The sequence below is a fragment of the Schistocerca nitens genome, chromosome 5 (genome assembly GCF_023898315.1).
Source record: "Schistocerca nitens isolate TAMUIC-IGC-003100 chromosome 5, iqSchNite1.1, whole genome shotgun sequence".
NCBI classification, from domain to species: Eukaryota; Metazoa; Arthropoda; class Insecta; order Orthoptera; family Acrididae; genus Schistocerca; species Schistocerca nitens.
In genome coordinates, this window is record NC_064618.1 from 557,359,725 (window position 1) to 557,380,963 (window position 21,239).

General features: G+C 46.7%; 1 protein-coding gene across 1 annotated transcript in view; it reads right to left on the bottom strand.

Annotated features, from left to right (window-relative positions):
* LOC126259206 (valine--tRNA ligase) overlaps positions 1–21,239 on the bottom strand; it is a 235,842-nt gene that overhangs the window by 180,019 nt on the left and 34,584 nt on the right. The window contains exon 3 of the mRNA XM_049955797.1: positions 8,265–8,392. Coding sequence (XP_049811754.1) covers positions 8,265–8,392 — 128 coding nt within the window. The remainder of the gene's footprint in view (positions 1–8,264; positions 8,393–21,239) is intronic.

Genomic DNA, 21,239 nt, shown 5'->3' on the forward strand with positions numbered 1-21,239 from the left:
AATAGTTTATGTAAACTGGGATCATCATCTATGTTCTCTTCTTCTTCCTCATCTCAAACCATTGTACCACTCTCATTTCGTACAGAATCAATAACAATACTATCAACCATGACGTCTGAAATTGGAGACTCGTTGTCAATGACTGCCCAATGTTCAAGCATTCAATATCAATACTGCACTCCAGGGTATCGTGTTGACTGAATGCTCTTAATGTTGAAACCTGTGTCATTACATTCTTCATTTGTTGCATTCTCTTCAATGGGACACTTGTTCCAAAAATTCCTACTAGTGGTCAGACTGATCATTAGACATGCCACACCTACTGAATACACAACATTCTTCACCTGAATTTACTACTGAAGTGAAAAATTCATGACAATAATGAGTATTAAATGCTTGTACAATGCCCTGATCCAGTGGCTGCATTAATGCCATTGTGCATGTAGGCAAAAGTTTTTATTTTCCATCTTCTGACTACAACACATCAACAGGTAGGTGAGCTTGATAGTGATCAAAGATTAGTTGAGCTGCTTCTCTCAACTTACGTGATCTAAAGGTGCTTTCTTACTGACATATCAAAGTCTTCTTGAGACCACTTTATGGAGATGTTCACATGTCATCCAAATATTCTTTGAATGAATGTAAATGAACTGTAATGATTAAACAGTGAAGAGCCAGAGAAACTAATACCCCTGCCTAATATTGTGCAGGGCCCTCACGAGCACGCAGAATTGCCACAACAGGAGATGGCACGGACTCGACTAATGTCCGAAGTAGTGCTGGAGGGAAATGACACCACGAATCCTGCAGGGCTCTCCATAAATATGTCAGAGTATGGGACGGTGGAGATTTCTTCTGAACAGCATGTTGCAAGGCGTCCCAGATGTGCTCAATAATGTTCGTGTCTGGGAAGTTTGGTGGCCAGCAAAAGTGTTGAAACTCAGAAGAGCATTCTTGAAGCAACTCTATGGCAATTCTGGACATGTGGGGTGTCACACTGTCCTGCTGGAATTGCCAAGTGCATCGGAATGCACAATGGACATGAAGGGCTGCAAGTGTCCAGACAGGATGCTTATGCACATGTCACCTGTCAGACTCATATCTAGACGTATCAGAGGTCCCATATCACTCCAACTGCACACAGCCAACACCATAACAGAGCTTGAACAGTGCACTGCTGACATGCAGTGTCCATCGATTCATGAGGTTATCTCCATATCTGTACACATCCATCTGCTCGATACAATTTGAAACGAGACTCGACAAACAAGGCAACATGTTTCCAGTTATCAACAGTCTAATGTCGGTGTTGACAGGCCCAGGCATGGCATAAAGCTTTGTGTTGTGCAGTCATCAAGGGTATATGAGTGGGCCTTCAACTCCAAAGCCAATATCGATGATGTTTTGTTGAATGGTTCGCATGCTGACACTTGCTGATGACCCAGCATTGAAATCTGCAGCAATTTGCAGAAGGGTTGCATTTCTGTCACGTTGAACGATTCTCTTCAGTCATCATTGGTCCGGTTCTTGCAGGACCTTCTTCTGGCCACAGCGATGTTTGAGATTTGATGTTTTACCAGATTCCTGATAGTCACAGTACACTCGTGAAATGGTCATATGGGAAAATTCACACTTCATCGCTACCTCGGAGATGCTGTGTTCCATTGCTAGTGCACCAACTATAGCACCACGTTAGAACTCACTTAAATCTTGATAACCTGCCATTGTAACAGCAGTAACTGATCTAACAACTGTACAGACACTTTTTGTCTTATACAGGAGTTGCCGACCGCAGTGCCATATTTTGCTTGTTTACATCTCTCTCTATTTGAATACGCATGCCTACACCAGTTTCTTTGACACTTCAGTGTATGTTTACGTGCTTGAACTATATCAGGCTTTTACATTTGCCTTTTCAGATTATGGCTATCAGATTTATTTGTGGCAAAGAGGGGGGTAATTGTGTCTATGTTCATCATGAAACCCAAAGTGCCATTTCATCAGAATTATACACTTGATGATGATTTAAATTTTCATCTAACAGTACAGTGTGTAGAATTACAATCGAAGACAATATTTCTCATTTAACATACATCTGGCAAATTCCATGGTGACAGTTCCACCAAGAAAAACATCCATCAGAAGCAATAAGTTCCTTGGTGCCATGTAAATCAAACAAAATTTTGCAACTTGGGCTTTAATAATTGGCCTGGAAAGTGTGATACTACATTGTCCAGTTACAGTAACTACCTGTCAAAAGCTTGAATAACACCTTTTGCTGGGAAAACCACTGTGAGACATGCAGGGAGAGAGTCAATGAGGTTCTGGAAGATACCTACAGGGATGTGGAGCCATGCCATCTCAAGTGCAGTGGTCACTTGCACTAGGTTTCTCAGCTGAGGATCCTTGGCACGAACAGCCCAACTGAAATGTGGGGCTGGGTTGTTACATAGGAGGAAACAATGGGTATGACCAATGCGTAGACAGCATAAAACAATAGACTCCATTGGAGAGGAGCGGAAGGAAGAGTGCCAAACTGCAGTGTGGAGTTTATTGCTATGAGCAGTAGTGCACCAGATGTCATTTCACTTTTGGGCAAAGAGAGGTTGGATGTAGATCCACTTATCCGCAGCTAGAAGTATGAAAGGACGTGGGGGTAAGTATCTGTTTCTCTAGCCAAACCCTGGCATGCCCACATGACTTGGGACCCAGAGAAAGACAACCGAGCAGACGGCACGACCGAGGGCAGAGAGAAGGTCATGGATAGCAGAGACAAGGATGACAAGATTAGCATTGGTCAATTGCCTGCAGGCTGATCATTGTCTGAACAAATTAAAACACTGCGGAGGGAGGTCTGAGAAACGAAAAGGAGGGTTCTGTGAATGGCTAGAAGCTCTGCTATGAACACACTACGTGATCCCAGCAGTAAATGGTGTTCGAGGCCAGTAGGAGACATGAAAACGTATCCCACCTTATCAATTGTCTTAGAACCATCAGTGTAAAAGAACTCTGAAAGGAAGGCACATACAAGATGCCAGAAAACCATAGGAGCAACAGAGATCTTAGGACCCTGGAATAGATCGGTCCTAATTCGTGGTTTAGGCACCATCTAAGGGGGGATGTGGGAAAAAAAGACACAGGGTGCATTCCAGCGAGTGGAGACGGAGATCCCGACAGGGGGAAGTGAGACACACGCCAACCAGCAATCCCACCTGCGGGCGGGTGTTAGAAGGGAGACATCCCTCGTTGGCAAAGAGCACAGTGTACAGGGGATGGTCAGGGAATTGGCGAATGGCGATTGCATAAGGAACCAGGAGTTGGCTCCATCACTTTTGTAGAAGGGACATCCCCACTTCTGGCAGGAGACTGTCAATGGGACTAGTGCGAAAGAAACCAACAGCCAGATACACTCCACAATGGTGAACAGAGTCAGGCAGTTTTAAAGTGGGAGGAGCTGCTGTGCCATAAACCTGACTACCATAAACTTTTCTGGACAAGACCAGAGCACGGTAAAGATGGAGAAGAGTGGAATGGTCCACACCCCAAAATGTGTGGGCCAGGAGTTGGAGAGCACTAAGCTTCCGCATACATGTAGTTTTTAGGTGGCGAATGTGGGGCAGCCATGTCAGATTGTTATCAAAAATAAGGCCCAAGGAACAGGACTGTGCTACAGTGTTGAGGATAAGGGCGTACTGTGTGTCAATGACAAAAATGCATAACCTGCATTGTGGAGGGAGAAAACTGAACCTGCTGGATGGCACCTTGGAGCCAGCGCTCAGCAGATGGTACCAAGTGGGAGCTGCACCAGATGCACAAATTATTGTACTATGCTGGTGTAACCAGATGCCCAACAGATATCACAAGCCCATTGATGGCAATGAGGAAGAGTGTGACACTTAGCACAGAACCTTGTGGAATACCGTTCTCCTGAATTCGAGGGGCGCTGAGTGAAGTGACAACTCGAACCTGGAAAAGCCAGTGAGATAAAAACTCACAGATAAAAATTGGAAGGGGATCATGGAAGCCCCAGTCACTAATCACTAATGACATCAGACGGAACCAAAGTGCAGACCCCACTCAATGTTGCCCTGGAGGCCAGCACAGTTCCGACAGAACACCCGATAATCACGAAATGTTGGAGAGTGGTCATCATGGAAATGTGTTTCTTGAAGAATAGGAGGAGACAAAATATTGCATTTCTGTCAGGTGACAATAGTATTCATTCAATTCCACTGGATGATCGTGTGGTGAGAGTCCAGGTTAGACGTAAAGAAGACGAGAGGTGGTCATGTCATCTGGCCAGTAGTCGTCACTGACAAGGATGGGGTGACATTCATAAATAAGATATCAGACTCAGGTTGCAAGGAGGGAAATGGCACCTCCGAGAGGCACCAGGTGGGCCCTTGTCTTGGGATTTACGTTTCTTCGTCTTCTCTTTCGGAGGTGGAGGAGGGCAGAGCAAGATCTGAAACCAAAAGAGAATGGGTGACCTTGGGGTGCATAGATGGTGCGTCTCGTGGCCAAGTGGTGATAGGAGTCATCTGGCCTGAGAGACGCCAGGCAGAGGGGTCCCGGGAGGGGGCCTGATCACCATCAGGAGCCAAAGAAGAGGGGCACTACTTCTGCTGGGGAGGAGGAGTGGCTCCCAGATGGGAGGTCTCAGGAACTGCAGCGAAGGGTGATGGGGCTGGGTAAGGAAGAGGTAGGAGGAGGAAATGAAGTAACAGAGGCAAAAGTCGAAGACAGTGACACCGGATGGACTCTTCTCATATTTTTGGCGAGACTGAGCATAAGACAGGTGATCCAGAGACTTGTATTCTTGGATCTTCATTTCTCTCTTGCAAGCCGGGCAATCCAGTGAGCAAGGGGAGTGGAGATCAGCACAACTGACACACACAGGTGGCAGAACACAGGGGCTTCCCTCATGGAGTGGGTGTCCAGTCAGCATACAGAGGGTCCGCCGTACAGCAGGAAGAGATATGCCCAAAACACAAGCACCAAAAGCATCGCATAGGTGGAGGGACGTACGGCTTTATGTTACATCTGTAGCACATAACCTTGACCTATTCTGGGAGGGTATCCCCCTCAAAAGCCAGAATAAAGGCACCAGTATCAATGCGGTTACCTTTGTGACCCTTATGCACATGTCGAATAAAATGAACGCCATGCCACTCCAGATTAGCCCGGAGTTCCTCTTCAGTTTGCAGGATGACGACTCTATGAAAAACCACTCCCTGGACAATACTCAGAGATTGGTGAGGAGTAATAGATACTGGGACATTGCCAAGACAACACAGGCATGAAGAGATGGGGATTAGGTGGCAGAAGCAGCTTTGATCAACAGGGAGCCCGACCGCATCTTACTAAGAGACTCCACTTCACCAAACTTGTCCTCAATACTTTCCACAAAAAACAATGACTTAGTGGCAGTGAATGTGCCCCCATCTGTCCTAGGACAGACGTGGTAATGGGGAATATGTTTCAACCCAAGATGGTGAGCCTGACCCTCCTCCCATGGTGTAACAAGGGAAGGGAAGATTGCTGGGTCATACGAAGAAGCATTCAATGATCCTTCACCATTCGAAGAGATAGCTGTTGGAGAATGGCCAGGTTTCTAAAGCTTGATACCGTTCATATGCCAAGCATCTGCCCTGATACCACCCACTCTGACCAGGGGCTCTCCCCATGGGCGCCATCCAGTCATAGCAAGGGCCGTCTGGCACGTGGCCATTGCCAGGAGTTCCAATGCTCAAAGAAGATAACTAACCACTCCTTGGCATACATGCGGAGGAAACAGCTCAGGTATTAGTAGTGTGACCCCTGTGTTGTCAGGGGGCTCAGCCATATGGGTACATAACAGCCCCATCACACGGATTGGCTACACGTGCTGGTGACATAGCAGGGTGGAAGGAGGCTACAGTGGGGAAGGGACGGGAGAAGGAAGGGGGGAGAGGAATCTACACTGCAGATGCTAGGGAGAGAATTCTTTCCCAAATGGCTCACACTAAAAACAGGAAATTCGTAAGTGGAGGTCCAACCCCAAACAGGGACCTAAACACCAGAAAGGATGAAAGAACAGGCAAAAGGAACAAAATTGCAATCAATACAGCAAACCAGGTGGACAGCAATGTCGATTTAAATCAGAACACCAAGAGGGGAAGGAGGGAGCAAAGGGGAAGGAGGGGGCAAAGGGGAAAGAGGGGGCAAAGGGGAAAGAGGGAGCAAAGGGGAAAGAGGGAGCAAAGGGGAAAGAGGGAGCAAAGGGGAAAGAGGGAGCAAAGGGGAAAGAGGGAGCAAAGGGGAAAGAGGGAGCAAAGGGGAAAGAGGGAGCAAAGGGGAAAGAGGGAGCAAAGGGGAAAGAGGGAGCAAAGGGGAAAGAGGGAGCAAAGGGGAAAGAGGGAGCAAAGGGGAAAGAGGGAGCAAAGGGGAAAGAGGGAGCAAAGGGGAAAGAGGGAGCAAAGGGGAAAGAGGGAGCAAAGGGGAAAGAGGGAGCAAAGGGGAAAGAGGGAGCAAAGGGGAAAGAGGGAGCAAAGGGGAAAGAGGGAGCAAAGGGGAAAGAGGGAGCAAAGGGGAAAGAGGGAGCAAAGGGGAAAGAGGGAGCAAAGGGGAAAGAGGGAGCAAAGGGGAAAGAGGGAGCAAAGGGGAAAGGGGGAGCAAAGGGGAAAGGGGGAGCAAAGGGGAAAGGGGGAGCAAAGGGGAAAGAGGGAGCAAAGGGGAAAGAGGGAGCAAAGGGGAAAGGGGGAGCAAAGGGGAAAGGGGGAGCAAAGGGGAAAGGGGGAGCAAAGAGGAAAGGGGGAGCAAAGAGGAAAAGGGGAGCAAAGGGGAAAGGGGCAGCAAAGGGGAAAGGGGGAGCAAAGGGGAAGGAGAGAGGATAGGGAAGGAGGGCAGGGTGAAGGAAATGCAGCCAGGGCAGGAAGAATTGGCTGCAATAGCTCGGAGCCCTGTGTGCGCCAAGCACAAACTCACGGAAGAACTGCGAGCCCCCTGAGGGGAAAGAAGGAGGAAGCCGCCAGGTAGAATTTTGCACAGAGCATAACTTAATTATAACTAATACTTGGTTTAAGAATCGTGAAAGAAGGTTGTAAAAAGTGGAAGAGGCCTGAAGACACTGAAATGATTCAGATAGATCATATAATGGTAAGACAGAGATTTAGGAACCAGGTTTTAAATTGTAAGACATTTCCAGGGCAGATGTGGACTCAGACCACAATTTACTGGTTATGAACTGTAGATTACAACTGAAGGCGCTACAAAAAGACAGGAATTTAAGGAGTTGAGACCTGGGTAAACTGGAAGAAAGAAGGAGAAATGGCAGCTTTGAGAGATTAAATAGTGAAGGCAACAGAGGATCAAGTAGGTAAAAAGACGAGGGCTAGTAGAAATCCTTGGGTAAGAAGAGATACTGAATTAAACTGATGAAAGGAGAAAATATGAAATGCAGGAAATGAAGCAGGCGAAAAGGAACACAAACATCTCAAAAATGAGATCAACAAAAAATGCAAAATGGCTAAGCAGGGATGGCTAGAGGAGAAACGTATGGATGTAGAAGCATGTATCACAACGGTGAGATAGATGCTGCCTGCAGGAAAATTAAAGAGACCTCTGGAGGAAATAGAACCACATGTATGAAAACCATACAGATGGAAAACCAATTCTAAGCAAAGAAGGCAAAGCTCAAATGTAGACTGGCAATGGCAAGGAAAGAAGAGAGATTTGTTAATGTGGAGTATAGAATTAGGTGTCAGGAAGTCTTTCCTGAAAGTATTTGTATGGAGAATAGCCATGTGTGGAAGTGAAACGTGGACGATAAATAGTTTAGACAAGAACAGAGTAGTCCTTTCGAAATGTGGTGCTACAGAAGAATGCTGAAGATTAGATGGGTAGATCACGTAACTAATGAGGAGGTACTGAATAGAATCGGGGAGAAGAAGAATTTGTGGCATACCTTGACTAGAAGAAGGAATCGGTTGGAAGGACACATTCTGAGGCATCAAGGGATCACCAATTTAGTACTGGAGGGAAGTGTGGAGGGTAAAAATCATAGTGGCACACCAAGAGATGAACACATTATGCAGATTCAGAAGGTTGCAGTAGTTATTCGGAGATGAAGTGGCTTGCACAGGATAGAGTAGCATGGAGAGCTGCAAGAAACTAGTCTCTGGACTGAAGACCACAACAACAACAACTAAGATAAATATTATGTTACTGAAATGTGAAACTCAGAGAAATTGTTCAATAATTATCAAACTGAACTTTACACTCACCATCTTGTAATGGCATCTTCAATAGAATTTGTCAGTGCATGTCCTAAATGAAGAGATCCAGTAACATTTGGAGGTGGAATTATCATCACAAACCTTCCTTTTGGATTTCTTGCTAATATATCTTCTTGCTATTGGAAGAATGAAGAGAGATTAAAACTGGTACACTTTAAAGCTTTACTCTTTAGTATATAAAATACACATTCTAATTGTAAACAAGCATATTATTACTTTAATAACGAAATATTCTACATAATCATAGTGAAGAAATGGTGCTTTTCAGAGTGTTTGTAGTACCATCAAAAGTTGGTCCCTATATAATTCTCTTATAAAATGCAAATATATGCCTGTTTGTCTTCACACATGCATCAATGTTTTCAGGCAGTCTTTATTTTTCTTGTATAGATCCTACAATGGAGACAGAAAACTTATCAAATACTGAATCTCTAAATTAACTCTTCTATTAGACTGGAAATGCCTTTCATCAAGCAATTTGCCCATGTCTGTCCCCTAAAGCTGTGTACAACAAACTCTTATGAAATACTAAATAAACCAGTTAAATTCACAAAAACTAATGGGATGTCCATTAGTTACCTTCAGGCAGCACAACTCAAAACTGTGCCACTTTTGAGTGTGGTAGTGATCGAATGAAAAGTAAAAATGAATATAGAAGAAAAAATCTACGCTAAGTCTCACAAAATTAGCTGTGTCTTTTGGACAGGAACTATCCAGATATTCACAAAACTCAATTTAAGAAACCACAGAAAACCTAAATCTGGATACCCAGTTGGGAGTTGAACCCAGCTCATCCCGAACAAGTCTAGTGTCCTAACTACTGTTTCACCTTGCTCCACATAATCAACTGAAACACACAAAATTTTTTCACGATTGACCAGTGATTATGCCAGGTTTTGGTTTCACAAGAATGGGGACATGAGAATGGAGATATGAGCTCGAAACTAGTCTCATAAAATTAAATATAAATGAATAAAAGAAAAACAGCGAACCCAAGTTAACAAAACAAATGTAACTGCCAAGTAAATTTTATTCATATTTATTTCAAATAGAATACTTCCCCAAATAATCAACCTTAAAATTATTTCAATAACTATACTGGCTAATTAGTTTGCACCTGCATTTCATTCTAATGAAGCTGCTTATGGACTCTTCATAACTTAGTTGCTTAAAAATCTCACTTTCGATATTGATCGAAGCCAAAATGTCGAGTTGGTCTTCTAATATGGATTTTCGAAGCCCGTTTTTTTAATCAACAGCAATTCAGAAACTATCCTTTCTCTGTTGTTGTTGTTTGTTACTATAGACAAACTGTTGAGCCTACCTTTTAGATAATTTTATGGACTGTTCTTTTGCTTGACCTATTGTTCACTGTTGTAATGATTCAGCATCAGACTATTTGTAGATAGCATTTCTGGAAAACTTATTTCCAACAATAGCTTCCATAAATGTATCGCTATGTGACATGCGTCCTCTCAATCTACAACTACCACTGCTAGTGTGACACACAGTTGGGGTCCCCACTCCATTCTGTCTCATCCCCCTTGGAATAATTATTTAGTAATTAACTTAAAAAAGACAATGTGGTAGGAAACCTTTACTGAATATTTTGTCTCTGTGTAACTGACTTCATGAGCTAATGTGAACCTGAATTATGGTTGGTTGGTTTAAAAGACCAAACTGCTATGTCATCGATCTCTTGTTCCGAATAAAACAATGCCACAAGGGTAAGAATAAAACAATCAAGACTGACAACGGAGAGAAAGGAAAAACTACAATAACAACGGAAGGGCAACAAACACTTAAGTGGACAAAAGGGAGAAGAAAACCACAGATATGCAAGAAACAGGTAGAAGAGATTAAAAAGACAAAATAGATTACCATGGATGGCTGATCATGAGAATAAAAACGAGAAGAACCACTCTGTAACACATTAAAACCTCCACCCTAAAAGCATTAGGGTGGAGGACACAGACAGACGAAGGACATGAGCTAAAACTTAGATCAAATGATATAACCCACCCTCACGAATAAAACGTAAAACTAAATCAGCCGATGAGGCATTTTCAGATAAAATTAGCGGCAATGAGTCCGGTAACCGAAGATTTCATCGCAGGGCAGTCAAAGTGGGGCAGTGCACCAGAATATGGGCCACTGTCGACTGGGCGCTGCATCGACACTAAGGCGTGTCTTTATGGCACCGGAGGTCACCCAAGCGTGACCAACGCGGAGCCGACAGAGAACCACAGAGTCCCTGCGAGAGGCCCGCATGGAGGACTGCCCCACATTCGTAGTCTCATTAATGGCAGGCAGTTTGTTGTGTGTAGTGAGACTATGCCATTCCGTCTCCCAAAGCCTAAAAACCTGGCGGCGTAAAAATGAATGCAGGCCAGTTATTGGTTTCTGCGTAGCCTGTTTGGCCAGCCTCTCGGCAAGTTTGCTGCCAGGGATTCCGCCGTGCCCTGGGGTCCACAAAAACACCACGGAACGACCGGACCGTTCCAGGGCATAGATGGACTCCTGGATGGTTGCTACCAAAGGATGACGAGGGTAGCACTGGTCTATAGCTTGCAGGCTGGTTGGTTGGTTGGTTTGGGAGATTAAAGGGACCAGACTGCTACGGTCATCGGTCCCTTTTTCCAAAAAACTAAAACCACCCAAAGAGAATAAAAAAACGAACAACTGGAAAAATGGCAGATGACACAGGACAAGACAGACTCAGACAGAGATCAGACGAAACAAATTAAAATCACACAGTGCGTGAAGGTGGTTGGCCGACCATAGAGATAAAAAAAACGAAAAGCCATCCACCGAGAACACATTAAAAACTCAGTTTAAAAACCGTAGGCCAAAGGCCAGAATCAACACAAAACAATAAAATAAAACATAAACACTCAGATTAAATGTTAAAAACCCCCTGCCCGAATAAAACACAAAACTAAGCCAGCCATAGCAGGGTCATCAGTTAAAAGGGCAGGGAGCGTATCAGGCAGCGCTAACGTCTGCCTGAGCACAGCTAAAACGCGACATTCCAACAAAATGTGGACCACAGATAAAACGGAGCCACAGCGACACAGAGGTGGGTCCTCACGGCGCAATAAGTGGCTGTGCATCAGCCGAGTGTGCCCAATGCGCAGCCGGAAGAGGACAACAGACTCCTGGCGGGAGACCCGCATGGACGACCGCCACACAGTCGTCGTCGCTTTGATAGGGCGAAGTTTGTTTGGCATGGGCAGGTTGCGCCATTCAGTGTCCCATAGGTCGAAAAGTTCACGGCAGAAGATTGCGCACAAATCAGACGCCGGGAGGCCAATCTCCAGAGATGGTGCACTGGTGGCCTCTTTCGCCAAGCGGTCAACATTTTCATTGCCGGGTATCCCAACATGGCCTGGGGTCCACACAAAGACCACAGAGCGGCCGCAACGGGCAAGGGTATGCAGGGACTCCTGGATAGCCATCACCAGACGAGAACGAGGGAAACACTGGTCGAGAGCTCGTAAACCGCTCAGGGAATCGCTACAGATCACGAAGGACTCACCTGAGCAGGAGCGGATATACTCTAGGGCTTGAAAGATGGCGACCAGCTCAGCAGTGTAAACGCTGCAGCCAGCCGGCAAGGAATGTTGTTCGGAATGGTCCCCTAGAGTTAGCGCATAACCGACACGACCAGCAACCATCGAGCCGTCGGTGTAAACAATGCCAGAGCCCTGATACGTTGCGAGGATGGAAACAAAGCGGCGGCGGAAGGCCTCCTTCGGGCCCTGTGCGAATTTCAGCTGAAGGCGAGGGCGAGGCACACACCACGGGGGTGTACGCAGAGGTGCCCTGAAAGGAGGCGGAAGAAGTAAGGCCCCAAGCCCGGAGAGAAGCTCTCGGACCCGGACCGCGATCGTACATCCAGCCCTGGGCTGACGTTCTGGAAGATTGACGTGCGACTTTGGGAATAGTAGCCGATAGTTAGGATGCCCGGGCAAGCTGAAAACATGGGCAGCATAAGCGGCCAGCAAACGTTGGCGCCGTAACCGCAGTGGAGGGACACCTGCCTCCACTAGTATGCTGTCCACAGGGCTGGTACGGAAAGCACCAGTGGCAAGGCGTATCCCGCTGTGGACGATTGGGTCCAGCACCTGCAATGCAGATGGGGATGCTGAGCCATAATCCAGGCTCCCATAATCCAGACGGGGCTGGATTAACGCCTGGTAGAGCTGTAATAGGGTAGATTGGTCGTCGCCCCAGCGGGTGTGGCTCAAGCATCTCAGAGCATTTAGATGCCGCCAACACGCCTGTTTAAGCTGCCGAATATGAGGCAGCCAAGTCAACCGGGCATCAAAAACTACACCCAAAAACCTATGGGTCTGTACCACAGCAAGGAGTTCGTCGGCAAGATAAAGCCGTGGCTCAGGATGGACCGTTCGGCGCCGGCAGAAATGCATAACGCGGGTCTTGGCAGCCAAAAACTGAAAACCATGCCCTACAGCCCAAGACTGCGCCTTGCGGATAGCGCCCTGTTGCTGACGTTCAACAGCTTCAATGCCAGGAGAGCTGTAGTAAAGGCAGAAGTCGTCAGCATACAGGGAAGCAGAGACAGAATTTCCCACCGCTGCAGCGAGCCCGTTTATTGCGATTAAAAACAGGCAGACACTGAGGAAAGATCTCCTGGACTCGGGAGGAACTATGAGACGCCGCGACTTGCACGCGGAAGGTACGATACGACAGAAAATTTCAGATAAAGAGTGGCAGGGGGCCCCGGAGACCCCATCCACGAAGCGTAGAAAGGATGTGATGACGCCATGTCGTATCGTACGCCTTCCGCATGTCGAAAAAGACAGCGGCCAGGTGCTGACAGCGGGCAAAGGCAGTACGGATGGCCGACTCCAGACTCACCAGAATGTCGGTGGTGGAGCGGCCTTTACGGAATCCACCCTGAGACGGAGCCAGAAGGCCCCGAGACTCCAGTACCCAATTCAAGTGCCGGCTCACCATCCGTTCAAGAAGCTTGCAAAGAACGTTGGTGAGGCTAATGGGGCAGTAGCTGTCCACCTCCAAAGGGCTCCTGCCCAGTTTCAAAACGGGGATGACAATGCTTTCCCGCCATTGCGATGGAAACTCACCCTCGACCCAGAGACGGTTGTAAAGTTCGAGGAGGCGTCGCTTGCAGTCCACTGAAAGATGTTTCAGCATCTGACAGTGAATGCGATCTGGCCCAGGAGCGGTATCAGGGCAAGCAGCAAGGGCGCTGTGAAATTCCCACTCACTGAATGGAGCATTGTAGGATTCAGAATAGTGGGTGCGAAAAGAAAGGCTCCGACATTCCATCCGCTCTTTAATGGAGCGGAAGGCCAGTGGGTAATTGGAAGAAGCGGAACTAAGAGCAAAATGCTCTGCGAAGCTGTTGGCAATTTCGTCGGAGTCTGTACAAACTGCTCCATTCAGTGAGAGCGTAGGGACGCTGACAGGGGTCCGATAGCCATAGAGGCGTCAGATCTTGGCCCAGACCTGCGATGGAGAGACATGGAGGCCAATGGTGTACACATACCGCTCCCAGCACTCCTGCTTGCTTTGGCGGATAAGGCGGCGGGCCCGCGCACGCAGCCGTTTGAAGGTGATGAGGTGTTCAATGCAGGGATGTCGCTTGTGACGCTGTAGCGCCCGCCGGCGATCTTTAATCGCCTCAGCGATCTCAGGCGACCACCAAGGCACAGTCCGCCGCCGAGGGGACCCAGAAGAACTGGGAATGGCAGATTCTGCGGCAGTAACAATGCTAGTGGTGACTGAGTGAACCACCACATCAATGTCGTCACTAGAGAGAGGCTCAATAGCAGCAATGGAGGAGAACAAATCCCAGTCAGCCTTATTCATAGCCCATCTGCTGGGGCACCCAGAAGAGTGACACTGTGGCAGTGACAGAAAGATTGGAAAATGGTCACTACCACACAGGTCGTCATGCACACTCCATTGGACAGACGGTAAGAGGCTAGGGCTACAGATCGATAGGTCAATGGCGGAGTATGTGCCATGCGCCACACTGAAGTGTGTGGAGGCACCATCATTTAAAATCGAGAGATCAAGCTGCGCCAATAAATGCTCAACGGTGGCGCCTCGACCTGTTGCCACTGACCCACCCCACAGAGGGTTATGGGCGTTGAAGTCGCCCAATAGCAAGAATGGTGGCGGCAATTGGGCTATCAGCGCAGCCAGGACATGCTGCGCGACATCACCATCCGGTAGAAGGTAAAGACTGCAGACGGTAACAGCCTGTGGCATCCACACCTGAACAGTGACAGCCTCTAAAGCTGTATGTAGAGGGACAGATTCGCTGTGAAGAGAGTTAAGGACATATATGCAGACGCCACCAGACATCCTTTCATAAGCTGCCCGGTTCTGATAATAACCCCGATAGCTACGGAGGGCGGGGGTTCACATTGCTGGAAACCAAGTTCCCTGAATTGCAATGCAGAAGAAAGGCTGAAGGCTGATAAGTTGGCGGAGCTCAGCTAGATGGTGGAAGAAACCGCTGCAGTTCCACTGGAGGATGGTATTGTCCATGTCTGAGAAAGGTGTGACAGGACTGGGAAGGCAGATTACGCCGCTGGGTCACCTGCTGCCTCCGAATGAGCACCTGTGCTAGTGCTTTCCATGGCGTCTGAGGGACCGGCGAGATCGAGGTCCTCAGCGGACGCCAGAATCTCCACCTCGTCCTCAGACACAGTGCTTGTAGGAAGAGGTGGGATGGGTGCCACCGCAATGTCGTTAGCCTTGGGGACTTTCTTCTTCTTCTGTTTCTCTCGCTGTGCCTTCGGTGGTTCCGGCTTGGAGGGCTTCACTGGGTCAGTCTCAGGAACGGACGACGACCATGAGGCCCTACGACCAGGGACTGGTGGTTGTTTCAGCCACTTGCGGGTGTCCGCTTTTCCACTGGTCGGAACTTGCGAAGGTAGGTCCCCAAGGGACCCCTTCCTGGCGAGGGTAGCTGAAGAAGTCTTACTCTTCTCCGGCTGGGAAGGGGGAACTGATGTCCCCGATGGTTGGGGGGGTGTTGCTTCTGAAGAAGATGGAGCAGGAGCAACAGGGAGTGAAGTGCCCCCCACAACCAATGGGGCCGGTGGATTCTGACAGATCTTAGAGCCAACGATAAGTGACGACGGGAGAACTGTTGTTGCAGCAGCGGCGTAGGTCGACGTCATTGCCACAGGATGGAGCCGCTCATACTTCCGTTTAGCCTCGGTGTAGGTCAGGCGGTCCAGGGTCTTATATTCCATTATCTTTCTTTTCTTCTGGAATATCCTACAGTCCGGCGAGCAGGGGGAATGGTGTTCTTCGCAGTTAACACAGATGGGAGGCGGAGCACATGGAGTATTGGGATGCGAAGGACGTCCACGATCTCGACATGTGATGCCGGAAGTACAGCGAGATGACATGTGCCCGAACTTCCAGCATTTAAAACACAGCATCGGAGGAAGGATATATGGCTTCACATCACAGCGGTAAACCATCACCTTGACCTTTTCAGGTAAAACATCACCATCGAAGGCCAAGATGAAGGCACTGGTGGCTACCTGATTATCCCTCGGACCCCAATGGATGCGCCGGACGAAGTGAACACCTCGTCGTTCTAGATTGGCGCGTAGTTCATCGTCGGACTGCAGACGAAGATCCCTGTGGAATATAATACCCTGGACCATGTTTAAACTCTTACGGGGAGTGATGGTGACGGAAACATCCCCCAACCTGTCGCAAGTGAGCAACCTCCGTGACTGGGCAGAGGATGCTGTTTTGATGAGAACTGACCCAGAGTGCATTTTGGACAAGCCCTCCACCTCCCCGAACTTGTCCTCTAAATGCTCCACAAAAAACTGGGGTTTGGTCGACATAAATAATTCCCCATCTACTCGCGTACACACGAGGTACCGGGGTGAATAATCTCCACTGCCTTCTTTGGACAAACGTTCCTCCCATGGAGTGGCCAGGGAGGGAAATGATCTCTGATCAAATTTCTTTCCATTGAGGTTAGACCTCGATCACTTAGAGACTGCTGGTGGAGGCCCACCAGCGAGAGATGATGTACCACGCTTCATTGCGGGTCATCCGCCCTGATGCCACCCACTCCGACCAGGGGCTCTCCCCACGGGCGCCACCCAGCCGCAGCAAAGACCACCTGGCAGGATGGCCTTTGCCGGGAGTCTCAATGCCCCAAAGGGATAGGCATCTACTCCTCGGCATACGCGGGGAGGTAGCAGCTCAGGCATCAGCAGTGCGATCCCTGCGTAGTCAGGGGGCTACCACCAAGAGGGTACATGACGACCCCACCACAACGGACTGGCTACCGTGCTGGATGTCGGGTGTCGAAATATCCATGTACACTCTTTGACATAAAACTTGACCGGCGGCCGGCCGCTTCAGAGGCTAAGTCCGCGCCGATCGCGACATGGGACAAAAAAACTGGCCAACTCGCTAATTCTCTAAGTCCGGTTATCTGCACAATCTGGCAACACTGTAGACTGCGGCACTTCCTGGAGGAAAACTTGTCCCATGATAGAGAAACTCTAGGCTGATTACGCCTGTGGTCTAGCGGTAGCGTGCGTTGTTTCTGTTCATAATGTCAGTGGATCGAGAGCAGCTGGCATAAAATATTTTTATAGCCTCTTCTGTCTGAATGCTGAAGACGTGAATGTAATGGTAGCGCAGATTCAATCTATTTCGCTTTGTGACACACCGATATCAAAATTTTATCCAGTAACGATTTTGCGGCAGATTTCCTGCAGACTGTCCTCCTCTGGACGCCGTATGCGGCAAAGCTCCGGGATCCATTTGCTGGCTACTGGCAGCGGCCGTGGCGACAGCAGCGGCGCTGCACTCCCCCGTTCTTTATCCAAAGCGCCTGCTACCGCTCATCGCTTTTGATGATTTAAAACGCTTTATTATTAAATGTTGCTCCACAGAAAATTTCTACAATTTCCATTCACGCTCAAAAGCAAAGGAGACAGACGCCCTGATTAGTAGGCGGGTATTATATTACATTAATCGGCAAGAGCTGAGTATGGCCCGAAATTAATTTTATAGACTGGGACGAAATTAAACCACCTCACTACATTCGATGAATTTATAAATGCTTCATACCTCGTTTCTTTTCCTTTCAAACTCAATTATTTGTGCAACTTTTGGTCAATGTTTGGATGTTTTCGTCAAGCCAGAGTGAGCGTCTGTGGTGTAAAGTGTATTACAGTTCTTGTTTCATTCCTTATGGTAAGTCTATGCGATAAACTGTGTGAATACCTTGCAATGCATGCTCTGTAGCAGTGCAGGAACACTGCACATTTGTAGTTCCATGTATGGGTTCATGAAGTATTTATTGTTGATCGGAAGTGATAGTTAAGGTCATCATATTTAAACCAGAAAAATTTGTCGTTTTGAAGGTTTCAGACAACGGAAAGGAATTGCTAACGCCGGTGTTAGAAAACGTCTACAGTTAAATGCTATTGCAAAAATTTAGAAGAAGGGAACTATATTAATGAACATGTGCACTTCATAAACAACCTTCTGACATGTTAGACCTATATGACGAACAAAGCTCAAATTTATATCGTTGACAGTCGGTTTGAATCTTTTCAGGGTCTATTTTACAGTGAAGCACCTTGGAATTTGCAAAGCAGAAATCCATGATATTAACTTAATTTACTAAGTCGAAATTGGACGAAGATTGATGTTTAAAGGCATTCTTCAGATTTCGCATAAGAAATGTTTACTAGCAGTTTGCAACTCCATTAATTAAAATGGAAAATAAAAGGTTGTAGTCAGCGGCTTCTACCGTGATTCGAACTGCTATGTCTTATAGTACAAGCACTGCAACGCACAAGGGAACCTCTGAGCTAACGACACACTGGCGGCCAGAGGCGGAATATAGTCACTGCGATGTTGCCTGAGCCTCAAAACGCAACCTTAAACACACGAACAGAGGAGGTGGAGATTACTGTTTTAACGTCCCGTCGACAACGATGTCATTAGAGACGGAGCACAAGCTCGGATTAGGGAAGGATGGGGAAGGAAATCGGCCGTGCCCTTCCTAAGGAATCATCCCGGCATTTGCCTGAAGCGATTTAGGGAAATCATTGAAAACCTAAATCAGGATGGCCGGGCGCGGGATTGCACCGTCGTCCTCCCGAATGCACACACAAACAGGTGTTACTTATGTGAAGAACGCCGTTCTTGGAGTCCAGAAATTAAATATACTTTCTAATTGTGTCATCTTGCAGTGGATTATATCGTACGAGTCTTCGATGTGGAAAACGAATGTCAAGTGAATTTAGCGAGGTAACGCCGACCTACACCCGGAAGTAAATGCACTATCAGAGTGTTGACAAATACTTGCTACGACGCTGCCATTTCTAGGCTCTCTGACGAGGCAGCTCTTCAGCGAAATGCTTGCCGTGATTCTCCGATACGGTTCTTCAGAGTGGAGACGCGCGCGCACGTTTGGTTTTTATGCGGCGTTCTCCCCTGATGGTTTCTGACGTCGCCTTGTGGGCTATGTATACATATGAGACATTCAATTATCATTAATCCAGAATGATACAAGTTTCAGCTTCCGGCGTGGAAGAAGGCTGTTGACGCCGACATTATATCATTTCAACGTAGGGAAAGCAAAACGGATCATTCAATGTTTCTCATTCAACATAAAGCATGTGAGATAATTTTCCGTAACGTTCATAATCATCTAAAAATACAAACGAAGTAAAAATACACCGGAAGCTTATTCGAATTGAATATAACGCTTTGCACCTCGATGTCGAATTTGTCCACTTGCAATCTTTTGCAGCATACACATAGAATGTCATGATTACCACGAGAATGAAGAAATATGTTGGTAAGGATGGAAGCAAGAAGAGACGCAGTCAACAAATATTCTATTCCTCATGGCATTCATTTCATTTGACACGTAAGAAGAGGTAAAGCGGGAATTTACTTTCGTTAACACGAAAGATATGCCGCACATATTGATAACGAGGAAGTCTGCGTCTTCATACGTTTCCTCCTTGAAATCTGTATGCTCTATTATATACTAAGAAGCCCGATCATTGTTTCAGTAATGTTACCCTCTTGTTTGACCCCGTAACGATGAACAGATTCCAAATGCATGTCTCCCTTCCTGGGTTGTTTTTTGTGTTTTATTGCTTGGAATTCCTGAAGCAGACCACTGTGCCTTCCCCCCTCGTGGGTTAGGTCTCAAAACTAAACCGCTTTGTATCCAATGGCATAATTTATCCAGACAGCATCAGCATAAGACTATCAAACAACGCCTTCCATTTACAGTTGCAGCACTCTAACCAGCACTGACCAAAGTGTAATCCACGGTCATGGTCCTAAATTACCAGCTGTCTGCTACTGTGGCAAAGTCCGTACTACACTTTCGATTCCGCAGCACCATTTTATCTGGTAACACTGTGTAGTTGCACAGTTGTGCTACCAGGTCTGTCCTCACACTGTCAACTTTATGTATCTCACTTCTCCTGTAGCGTAGATCACGAGGAGCCGAAGTAAATGAGTGTATTCTGCATGACGTAACATTCAGTATTCCCTTCTTTCATAGCCACTCTTCATGTGCATCGATACCAAATAGGAATGCGAAAACTCTTGCGAGTGAGAGAATGACAATAACAATCGTAACAAGAACAAGCAAATAATGAATGATGTTTATTCCAACGCAGAACGAGAATGGCTTTAAATATAAAAATCTGTATCTATATCTATATACATATCTATTGATCTTTGAGTTGGCACAATGCAAATATATTCTTAGCATTTAGTTACTGAATTAGTTCTGGATGTTTGCAGAGAAAAGGAAAAGTCGGTACTTCTCGCTAGTGTAATATAATGTGAACCAGCAACTACCCTTTCCTTAGAACACGACTCAAGCAGGTCCTCAAGTAGGTAGCAAGGCACTGCTGCATTCTGTTCCCTGACATTGCTCTGATGACGGTTAATGCAGATAGTTCCGATTATGAAATACAAAACGTATTGCAGGTTAGTTCCTAGGATAGTAACATTAAATTTGCGTTGTAGACGGCACATGAACGTGACGACTATCCATATTACTCATCAATATAAAAAGACAATATTTTGGGAATTTAGCAGGATTACTCAAAATGAATTCTGAAATTGGGTGACTGACTGCACAGGTGCTAAACGTCGTCAAGAGTATACGATGTCCTAATCGCATTAGGAATATGAAGATCGTCTTCGACAGCTCGCAACTTTCACATTGCTATCTCCACCCTACTCCAGACAGCCGTCGGTGGAGTTGCACTACGTTGCCGATGTTATGGAAGGCCTTCAGACCGACAACAAACCACATATTGAAAAATACAAGCGAATTCTCTTGCAGCGTAAGCTTATTGTAACTAATCTAAAAATTATTGGGGAGGAACATTGTCCTATTCAAAAAAAGTAAAACGTTACACACTGTTGACGTCAAACGGACATTATCTATGTCCTGTCTTGTGTCCTACTCATCTATAATATCAAGTGTACTATGAAAATGATTATATATAATGGATGATAGGGTAATGCATTGATACCAGATGGTGGGGGCCGGCCGGTGTGGCCGTGCGGTTCTAGGCGCTTCAGTCTGGAACCGCGTGACCGCTACGGTCGCAGGTTCGAATCCTGCCTCGGGCATGGATGTGAGTGATGTCCTTAGTTTAGTTAGGTTTAAGTAGTTCTAAGTTCTAGGGGACTGATGACCTTAGAAGTTAGGTCCCATAGTGCTCAGAGCCATTTGAACCATTTGAACTATTTAACACAAAATGACATTAAAAATTAAAGTTATTCGCGAGCAGCTAGTTGAGAATATGTATGAACATTAAATGACACGACGAACCGTCTTGTTCTGCATATGGATTCAAACCCAGCTCAGCAGACTAAGCAAAGATTTCGTGACTGACGGAAACTAACAGTCATTCCTGATTA